At 41.8% G+C, this 10,986-nt stretch overlaps 1 protein-coding gene across 1 annotated transcript; it reads right to left on the reverse strand.

Moving 5' to 3' along the window:
* Positions 1 to 9,217: 9,217 nt before the first annotated feature.
* On the reverse strand, positions 9,218 to 10,979 carry LOC125482076 (C-C chemokine receptor type 9-like; the record flags this gene model as incomplete). Its single annotated transcript, XM_048594054.1, has 1 exon — positions 9,218 to 10,979. A coding segment is annotated over one exon (822 nt), but the record flags the coding sequence as incomplete, so codon positions are not given.
* Between the last annotated feature and the right edge of the window lie 7 nt (positions 10,980 to 10,986).

The following is a 10,986-nucleotide window of genomic DNA, read 5'->3' on the forward strand; positions in this document are numbered from 1 at the left end:
GTATGTCACAACGACCAAAGAATTCCCCAAAAGCCCTGACAGAAATATAACGGAATAAAAGCAGGGCATAAAAACTTTCCTGAAATCTGCAACTTCGTCATTCTCACATAATACAGAAGGTGTAAAGGTGAATGTGCTGTTTTCATCATAATATTCATATTCTGTCATCGTTGAAAACCAGGACTCGGGTCTTCAGAGCACACTTGAAATGAAGCACAGGATCTTGTCAAGACACATTCTTATTTGGTACTTCCAATGGACTTACACAATTATAACATTAACCAAAACAAAGTTATGATTTGTTCAAATAATCTGATAGTAAATGCTCCTCGTAGTAATTTTATTTACCAAAACATTTTTAAGTGGGATGACCTGCCAAGTTTATTTTCTCCTATTCTCTAAAGGCACTTAGTCCTTGTTATGTCACATAATAATTGCATATTAAAGAAAGGAAAATATGTGAGCATTTAAAGCATACTTTTTAAGATACAATGTTGAAAGCGTCTATGAAAACTTACCACAATTCAGGGAATTGCTGCAACTTTTGTATCAACAAATAAGCCTGCCAGCCATTGGATTTTCAGAATACCTCACGCCTGGTGTTACAGGTGAATTGGGTCAGAACCCAGAGCTGTTTTATATGTTGAAGTTCAAGGAAATAACACATGCTTTAAATATAGAACCAGATTTCCTGCTGCGAATGGATGTTTATCATTCTTGCGATGTACTCATTTCTGTGACATGAATTCAATTGGTAAAGTGATGCCGCACAAAGTAGACCAATCAGGCCACCCATAAAGGAATTCATCCCACTCACTTGTTGATTGCAGATGGACCTGTAGATTTCTCAAGTATTAGACAATTGTTTTGTGTATGGTAGTACTGAGGCTATTCCAATAACCCTTTCTGTCAGTACATTCCTGATAATTACCACTTGCTGCATAAGAAAGAGCACTCCTCATCTCACCTGCTGTTTCAACAACCACCTTCAGCCATCTTTTCCAGTTACTGCTCCTTCTGCTACTGAAAATTGAGGCCACAAAATTTAGTCAAGCCTGAAAATGGGAGCAGTGGTTGAGCTGCTCGATTAACCCAGACCCACAACTTCATATCAAAGCAGAATACTGTAGACGTGGAGAGCTGAAACAAACACAGAGAGAGAATGCTGGAGAAGCTCAGCAGATCTGGCAGTGCCTGTGGAGAGAGAAGCAGAGTTCATGCTTTAATTCCATATAACTTCTTCCGAACTGAAAGCAGTTGGAAAGTGGTGTTTTTTTTAATCATTTTGATAGAGGCAGAGGAGGGGAATAGATGGTGGGACCCAGTGAAAAAGACAAAAGTGTTGCTAACTGGGGTGAAAGAGAAATAGAGATATAAAATAGAAATTGCTGGAAAAGCTCAGCAGGTCTGGCAGCATCTGTGGAGAGAAATCAGAGTTAACATTTCGGGTTGAGTGAATCTTCCTCAATTCTGAGGGGTGCAATGGTGAAAATGGGCCCTTTCGGATGAGAGCAAAGTAAACAAGACATAAACCAGCCAAAGCTATAGGATTGAAAGGGGGGAGAGAAGAATGTATGAAAAATGAAAGACAAACTTTGTAAAGGTCAGGTTCTAAAGCTGTGGAATTTAATATAGAGTCCTGGAGGCTGTAAAGTACCTGAGTAGAAAATGAGATATTTTCTGATGAAGAATCACAGAGTTAGTTCTGCTTTCTCTCCACAGATGCTGCCAGACCTGCTGAGTTTCTCCATCTGTGCTTCAGGTCTCCAGCATCTGTAGTTCTTTCTTTCATTGTGGAGGTTCTTCAGTTCAGAAGAACGGTCACTGTACTTGAAAGGTTAACTCTTGCTTTCTTTACCTCCAACCAGCCCATTTCCATGTTTTGCAGTGGTGGGACAAGGATTGAGTAACAAATAACCTCAGAAGGCAGGTGTCAGTTCACAAATATGAAGCTGCAGGTGGCGCCACATTTAACCTGTTTTACGACTGTTAATCTTGGATAGTCGCGTTCAGGAAATCTGGCACCATTCCCCAAACCCAAAGCCAGAACAGCTTTATTAACTGCTTGTAGACCGAAAGGAGCAGGACTGCTTCCTATCCCACAGCCCCACTCCCCTCTCTGAGTATTTATTGCCCATCCCCCTAATCACCCTGGAACTAAGTGGCTTGCTAGGCTATTGCTGGAATGATATGGTAAGATCAGGTAAGGACAACAGATTTCCTTCCTGAAAGGGCGTTAATGAACCAGATGGGCATTTACGACAATAGTTGCTTTGACGCTAACTTTTAATTCTGTATCTTATTAAATTCAAATTTCACCATCTGCTCTGGTGGGATTTGAACTCATTGCCAGAACATTAACGTGGGGTTTTGGATAACTAGCCTAATGACACTACCGCCTTCACCACCACCTCATCAGATGCATCACAAGGTATAGAATTTAAAATCCAAGAGGTAGTAATCAGCCCATACGAATCTTTATTACAAGCTCAGTTACAGCAACGTGTACAGTTTTAGGTTCTGTGCTGTAGGGAACGTATGGAGCGTGCAAAACACATTAAGCGATGTCAGACCTGGTATGGCAAAAGGGGAGAGAAAGCCTTATAAAATTAGGAAGGGTGGTGGTTTCCAAACGGCAACACAATTGCAGTGTAATCTTCCACAAGTATTTAGATTATGAAACAGCAGTGAGAATACCTTGCAGAGTGAGTGACCTCAACTTCCAGGCACCATCTCCTTCCGGCTGGGAAGTACTGACCTGATTTAATGATTGTGGGGCTGTTAATTAGCTCAGAACAAGACTTCAACCCCACCCATGAAGTAGTCCTGCTTGCAACAGCTGACAATAAATCAAGAGGCTGGCTACTCTCCCATCCCAGCAGCATCACCAGGAGCAGAGATCTTTGTTGGACCAACAGCCAGTCCCCATTCTGCACTGGGCACCCAACGATGACCAGTGTGTCACAGGGACCGGTTATTTGTGGGGTGAGGAATGAACTTGCAAAGATGTGCTGTACTGAGGGATCGCCTCCATTATGTCTGACAGGAGGGACCTCCCTAAGCTCACACGACAGCACCTAAAATACCAGCAGCACCTGGAAAAGACCCTTAGATGGACATTAGGAGGCCACTTTAAAGGCTCAATTAGCCCAAGGATAGTTTGGCTGTCCATTGTATCCTGCACTCCTGGTAAAACACCAGCAGCAGCAGGTAAGCAAACACATAATGTCCACCCAATGTTTTGACCAACGCACAGCCATACTGGAGGAAGAGGAGTGGTAAAATTCAGGCCCGTGGGTCAGTGTAAATTCCAGTAGTTGTCTTGTTGGATCAACGATTATGGATTCACTATTACTACTCTATTACTACTCTAAAATCTTAGGATTCATTATTAAATCTGAAGGGATTTTGTACTGACAACAAGATAAACAGTTTGCACAGACTTTGGAATTAATTTCCGTGGTTGAGGGAAAAACTATATCCTGAAATCTGAAGAATCTGTTTTCTGAAGAAAGGTCTAGACCCGAAACGTCAGCTTTCCTGCTCCTCTGATGCTGCTTGGCCTGCTGTGTTCATCCAGCTCTACACCTTGTTATCCTGAAATCTATTTGCTGTGACTTAGAATATTATTACGCCTCCCAGTGGCCAACTGGGGAGTTAAATGCAATTTCTCAGAAAACCTGTTTGCATCACATTCATGCAGGCGTTGGTCAAACCTATATGTAAAATGGACATGAACAACTGAGTGATGTATCAGAGGCAAGGTGGCTAAATTTGCAGATGACACAAAGATAGGTAGAAATTTATGTTGTGAGAATGATATAACAGCGATGCAGACAGCTTTATAGTTGGGTTAGGTGCATGGACAAAAATCTAGCAGATGGAGTATTATGTGGCAAAGTGTGTAGTTATTCTATTTGGCAGGAAATATTTAAAAAGCTGTATTACTTAAACGGAGAAGAACTGTGGAATTCCAAGGTGCAGAGGAATCTAGGTGTCCTAGTGTATGAATCACGAAAGGTTAATATGCAGGTACAGCACGTAATTAGAAATGGTAATGGGATGCTAGCCTTTATTGCGAGTGAATTGGACATAACAGTAAGAATGATATGCTTCAATAACGTGGGGCCTTGGTGAGACCACATCTCAAGTACTGTGTGCAGCTTTGGTTTCCTGATTTAAGGAAGTATGTAAGTTGGCTGGAGGCAGTTTCGAAGAGGCTTACCAGATTGATACCTGGACTGAGGATGTTGCCTTTTGCTGAAATATTGGACCTGCTGAGGTTGTTTTTACTGGAGCTCCGAAGAACAAGGGATGCTTCGATCCTGAATGGCCTTGACAAGGTGGACATGGAAAGAATGATTATTGTGGGTGAGTCCAGAACCAGTGTTCTAAAATTACAAGTTTTTTTTAGGACAGAGATGAAGGGATTTTTTTCTTTCTCAGAGGGTTGTGCGACTTTGGAGTTCTCAGTCTCAGAAGGTGATGGGGGAAGGTCATTAAATACTTTTAAGGTGAATATATATAGATTATTCAACTAAAAGCAAAATGCTGTGGATGCTGAAAATCTGAAATATAAACAAAAAATGCTGGTGAATCACAGCAGCGTCTGTGGAGAGAGAACCAATTTAACGTTTCAAGTCTGATGTGTCTCTTCTTTGCACCATTTTCAGTTCTGAAAAAGTCATGTCAGACTCAAAATGTTCACTCTGTTTCTCTCTCCGTCGATAGATTATTGTTTGCCATGGGAATGGGAGAGTAGATGGGCATGTGGAATTCAGAATACAAATGAATCAGCCATAACCTTATTGAATGAGAGATCAGGTTTGAAGGGCTGAATGGCCTATTTCTGCTCTTATTTTGTATATTCTTAATTTCCAAGAAATCTCTTTGCAGCCTCTGAAATGTACTGGCTAGCCTGCACTCATTAATTGTAGCTTAGAGGTAAGGCAACAGCAGCAGTGCCTCATTTCTATCTCAGATTGCTTCACTCCAGAGCCTGCTGATACTTAGATTATATGCGGACACAATTATGACTATTCCAATGCTATCTGTATCCAGAGGACAGGGTTCCATCCACGAGAAGGACCCAGCACTTAAATCACACAACCCCACTGGAGACATCAGAAGAGAGGATGCACAGACCCTGCCAGAACTATTACTTGTCCCACTAGGAGTAAAAGAGGTGAAGCGCTGGAGGGATTTGTAAACAAGGATGGGAAGTTTAAAATGGATTGTCTCTTAACAGGATTCCAAATGTAAATCAGCAAACAAAGGAATAATGCTTGAATAGGCTTGCTATGAATTAGGAGACAGGGCGTAGATAGCTTCAGGTTTAGAACATAGGAGGCTACGCAGGGATACCTTAGAATAGTCACATCTAGAGGTAACAGAGGCAAGTAAACGCGGTCAGACATAATTCTAGGGGTGGAAATAGATAGCGGTACTGATGGCACAGGCACATAGTCAGAGGTAACTTCAGGGTCACATATGGCACCACCACTGTTGTGAACAGCCTGCCTCAGCCTCAAACAGTGGCTAGAAACAGCACTGGAGTTGTTAGCTAGAGAACTGAATTTGTAGGGTGTTCCAAAGACGATGGCTTCAGTCTTCTCAATATTTAGTTGCAGAAGTATATAAAAGCTCTATAAAATCGTGAGAGGCATAGATGAGGCAGATAGCCAACAGCTTTTTCCCATGGTCAGAAAGTCTAAAACTAGGGCCATAGGTTTAAGGTAAGAGGGGAGAGATACGAAAGGATCCAGAGGGGTACTTTTTCACACAGGTGAGTGTCTGGAACAGGCTGCCAGAGGGTAGTGGTGGAGGTGAGTACAATTTCATCATTTAAGAAACATTGGGACAGGTACATGGATGGGACAGGTATGGAGGGATATGGACCAAATGCAGGCAAATGGGACTAGTTTAATTGTGAAAACTAGGCAGCGTGGACAAGTTGGGCTGAACGGCCTGTTTCCATGCTGTAGACCCCTATGACAGTAAGTAGTTACTCATCCAGCACATGATGTCTGAGAAGTTGTTTATCAGACACAGTAAAGAGGTCTAGCCAGTGGGACTGTGAGATGGTGGTTGTGGATGTCATCAACATACTAAAGGAAACACGTGTGTTTTTGGATGATGTCACAGAGGGTCAGTGTGTCGATGAGAAATAGGAGGAGGCCAAGGATAGATTCACGAGGGACAGCAGGATTAACTGTGCAGGAACAGGAACAGAATCCATTGCAGGTGAATCTCCAACTAAGATTAGATGGATAACCATAGCTTCTTGAAGAAATCAAGGCGGGACGAATCTTCGAAGTGTTACTTACGGAAAGGATGCTTTCACGTTTGTATAGAAGTTTCTCACATTTTGGCAAAGTATCAATTTTGGGGAGTTTCTTGGATCCTGGGCACCCTACAGCCTGGAAGACGTAACATTGAGTTCTCTAATTTCAAATAACCTTTCCACCCATCTCCCGGCTCCCTTTCCAGCCCCACCTCCTCCCTTCCATTCCACTTACCGATCCTCCCTTCCAGCTACCAACCAGATTCATCCCTCCCATCGACCTAGTACTGGTGTCCACCTATCACCACCATTCCACTCCCCTCCTCCCCCCTCCCTCTTTATCTGCAAATACCCCTACCCCCACATCTGGCCCTGAAGAAGGGTAATACCGGAAAGGTTGACTGGTCCTTTCCTCCAGACGCTACCTTGCTTGCTGTGTTCTTCCAGCCTCCTGTTTGTCTTCATGGAGCCTTCCCCTCCTTGAATCCTCTAGAACTATTCTCACACAATTCTCTGCTACTCACCTTATTAATTATGCATCCTGCTTCCAATACTGCCAGTCTCACACTGCCAAGCACTCATTAATAGTGAAAATGTTTGCCAGTTCTGGGACATTATGGCATTTATGTTGCATTGCTGTATTTAAATCACAGCTGCACACCATTTCAAATGCTCCCAGCCTGGTCTGAAGTAGCCACCCAGGCCAGTGTGTTGACCACAGTCCAGGGAACATGCAGCAATGCTGGAAGAAGGTAATGACTTTCTGCCACTCCACAAGGTGCCACCACCTTCCCTCTGCTCACACTCACTCTAACGCTGTCACCAAGATTCATGGTCCACCACCCTCACTATTGCATTCAGCATCTTCTCTCAATGACTCTCACCCAACCCATCCTATTTGCATAGAGTCGTACCGCATGAAAACAGACCCTTTGGCCCAACTAGTCCACGCCAACAAAGTTTCCCAAACTAACCCAGTCCCACTTGCCTGTGTTTCACCTATATCCCTCTAAACTTTTCCTATTCGTGTACCTGTCCAAATGTCTTTTAAATGTTGTAAATGTACCTGTATCTACCACTTCCTCTGGCAGTTCATTCAACACACAAACCACATTCCATGTGGAAAAATGTACCCCTCAGCTCCCATTTATATCTTTCTCCCCTCACCTTAAAAATATGCCCTCTAGTTTTGAAACCCCCTACCTTAGGGTAAAGAATTTTGCTATTCACCTTATTTATGCCCCTCGTGATTTTATAAACCTCTATAAGATCACGTTTTCTAACTGAGGATGGACCAGACCCTGACTGACCAAGTTCCCAATTGACTAGACTAAGAACTACTCCTCTTTGGTTTTCACACGTGGTCATTCATTTGAACAGCATGCTGTACAGTGTGTGTTTGCTGCATAATTGCATCACGTTCTGTAGGTGTGACATTGACGCAACTGGATGCAGTACATCAGCATGTCCACCCAACTGATTGTTCAGTGCTAGCTAGCGTGAAAGGCTGCGTGGCTTTATGTCTGAGCAAAAAGGCAAGGCAGAGACACTGCAAGCTTCAAATAAGCACCAAGTGAATGAGCACTAAGAAAGCAAGTTAATAGCCCTGGGTGCACCCTATTCTGATGCATGAGATGGGTGTCTGCCCCTGCATGCAAAGTGGCCTGGCAGTGGCACTGCAATGTAAGCTCCAAAATACAGTAATGAAGTGCAGAACTGTGTTACAGGTTAATCCAAGATGTGCTATGATGATGATGTTGTGAAGCTGGTGCTTTGCCGATCCCGACTACTGCAGATGGAGGATGTAGGTGGTGATTGCCCGTGGATGTTGCCTGAGATGTTGGGACATGCTGGCCAACACAGAGGCCCAGAGAAGACATCAGACAGCTGCTGGCTTACCTGTCTGACTTTAAAGTCAGAAATTGGTGCCATCTAATTTCTCCCTGGAACCTGGGAGGATAGTGATCTGGATATAAATAAGATGAGGTTGGCTAATAATGCGATGTTAATGCATGGAAATAGGTCCCTCAACACCTACTAAGTAAGATTCCCATTTGTCTGTTGAAACCTTAATGGGAAAATCGCATTTTTTCCTGGGCGTTGATAACCTCATTTTTACTTCCTTGCTGTATTTTCCCAACTTTTGTGCCTTTGCCCATGTCATTCAGACCCTCGGAAAATTCTGACCTCAATTTCTGACATTGGTGCTCAGCCAGTTAGCTGGAAAAAGACTCTTGAACCGTTGTCTCTTGGGCCTGACTGTGATATCAAAGCTGATCAACTGAGCTGGTCTGCTGAAAAGGTAACAGTGACCTGATCTGATTCTTCCAGTACTGCTCTGTTTTAGTATTCTGCAGAGATTCTCCATGCGTATCTGAAGAGGGCTTGAGCTGGAGAACATGAGGGTGATGGTCACCTTTATTGCTGCCAAAAGGTCAGATGATGAGCATTCTGAAGAGTAAGGCTGGAGATTCAGGTAGAGCAGGTCACAGAAATCCCCAGTGGCAAACTTTGGGAAGCTAATCTTTCTGTTGCAGAGCTCTCCAGAGAAATCCTCACACAGTCAGTGATGGCTGTTACTGTAGTGAGCTACATTATTTTGATGTGATGTCCAATTCTCTATAAACCATAGAATTATTATAAAGTAAATAAAATCTGTGCGGTTATGCATTTCAATAATAAATTACTGCAGAGAAAAGAAAGTTCGCACCAAAATTCAAAATAAATCCAGATCCATTGTTATTGCTACTGTGAGAAGTAAAATAATGGTAATAAGTAATTGCAAGTATGACAAAAATGTGTCCCATTTAGAATAACCCACGTTATTCAAAATTCAAAATATTCAAAATATCCCAAATTTGAGACTTTAATAATATTCCACATAATATTTGAATACATATTGAGCAATTTATGAAAAACAAACATAAAATCATGACTTCAAATGTTAGAAATATGAAAAAATTGGTAATACACAGCACATCAGTCAGTATTTCTAAAAGAAAATAACATACAGGGACTCCTTTGCAAATGCTGCTATTTCACACATATACTTGTAATCCCGGTTCGCCCTACATGTGACTCCAGACCCATAGCAATGACGCAAAACTGCCATCTGGGCAATTAGGGATGAGCAATAAATGCTGGCCTAGCCAGCGATGCCCTCATCCCGTGAATGAATAAAAAAATGTCATATCTGCGTCAGGTGCGCTTGACATCGACTGTGATGTCTCATATTTCACATCCGCAACAATTTTCTTTCTGGCTGATAAAATAGTATCTAAACACCCCACACCAAGAAATGTGTAAATAATAAGGCTGAGACAGTTGTGGACTTCAACATATTAAACAAACCTGTCAAATATTAATAAATGTAATTATATATTTGGACTTAGTTAAACGTATTTTATACTTGCAGCTGCTAAGCACTATTCACAGTTTTGGATCAAACATGGAATTCAATTTAATTAAATTAGAATGGCCGTGTTCAAGATACTGATTTTCTGATATGACAGTCAATCAGTAAAGCTGCCATCAAAGTTAAAAGGAGAGATTAGGGAAGCCGTTCAGAAATTCAGCAATGAAGAACATAAAAATCTCTTTGTATGAAGGACAGCCAGTTTACTATCACTGAGTTAATATATATGTGGTGTAAAGCAATTTCCAGCATTTATAACAAGTGTCAAGTGGCAGAGGAACAGGAGTTTCGAGTTACAAGTAGACAGTTGCAGTTTTGTTCTTTTTACAGCAGGAATATGGGTGCCTAAGGGCTACTTTTGGTAAATAGAGCTGGTCCGATCCTTCCACTGTTACAGGAGAACCTTTGTGAAATTCTAATGCCATTTCCAGCTTTTAGCACTGATACAAAAAGTATCTGTTATAAAGGATGTAGACTTGTTGTTTCGGATATACCTGAGACAGGTCGTGATGTCTCACACTCAGTTTTCAGAAGCTCAGCCAATTGTTTTTGACTGATACAGCCAGCATCTTTTAAAATCTTTAGAAAACTATTTCTAAACTTCACACCAAGAAATACATAAAGAATAGGATTGAGACAACAGTGTAGATATGCAATACTCTCTGTTACAATAATTGCATAGTCTGTATTCGCTATGTATTCACAACTAGGAATTTCTTCACTGAAGATCTGTAGAATTTCCAGCAACAAGACAATGTTGAAAGGCAGCTCACAAATCACAAATACAACTACAACTGCAATGATAATCTTTAATGATTTGTGCTTCTGAAACCCCTTATCCTGGAGCAGAGTTTTTGCGATGACTGAGTAGCAAATGATCATGGCCACAAAGGGTATCAGAAATCCCACCAGCAGCTGTGTTACATGAACTCCCCCTTTGATGATGCTGCTAAAATTGAGAGGATATACCATGGTACAGATTGTTTTATCAGGTATATCAGAATACGCTTCACTTAATATGAATTGTGGAAGAGTCAAAATGATTGCAAACACCCAAATGCCCACACAGACTAACTTACTGTGAATTATTTTCTTTCCATCATTGAGCGTTTTTGTTGCTTGAACAATGACTTTGTACCTGTTGATGCTCACACAGGTGAGTATTAACATACAGCTATAAAGGTTAACAGTGTATGCCCCATTCACAAGTTTGCACATAAAAGTTCCAAAAATCCATTCAGTGTATGCATCAACCGCCCAGAATGGCAGGGTGCAGAGAAAGAGCAAG

The sequence above is a fragment of the Rhincodon typus genome, unplaced genomic scaffold (genome assembly GCF_021869965.1).
Source record: "Rhincodon typus isolate 14 unplaced genomic scaffold, sRhiTyp1.1 hic_rhity00005556, whole genome shotgun sequence".
Taxonomy (NCBI): domain Eukaryota; kingdom Metazoa; phylum Chordata; class Chondrichthyes; order Orectolobiformes; family Rhincodontidae; genus Rhincodon; species Rhincodon typus.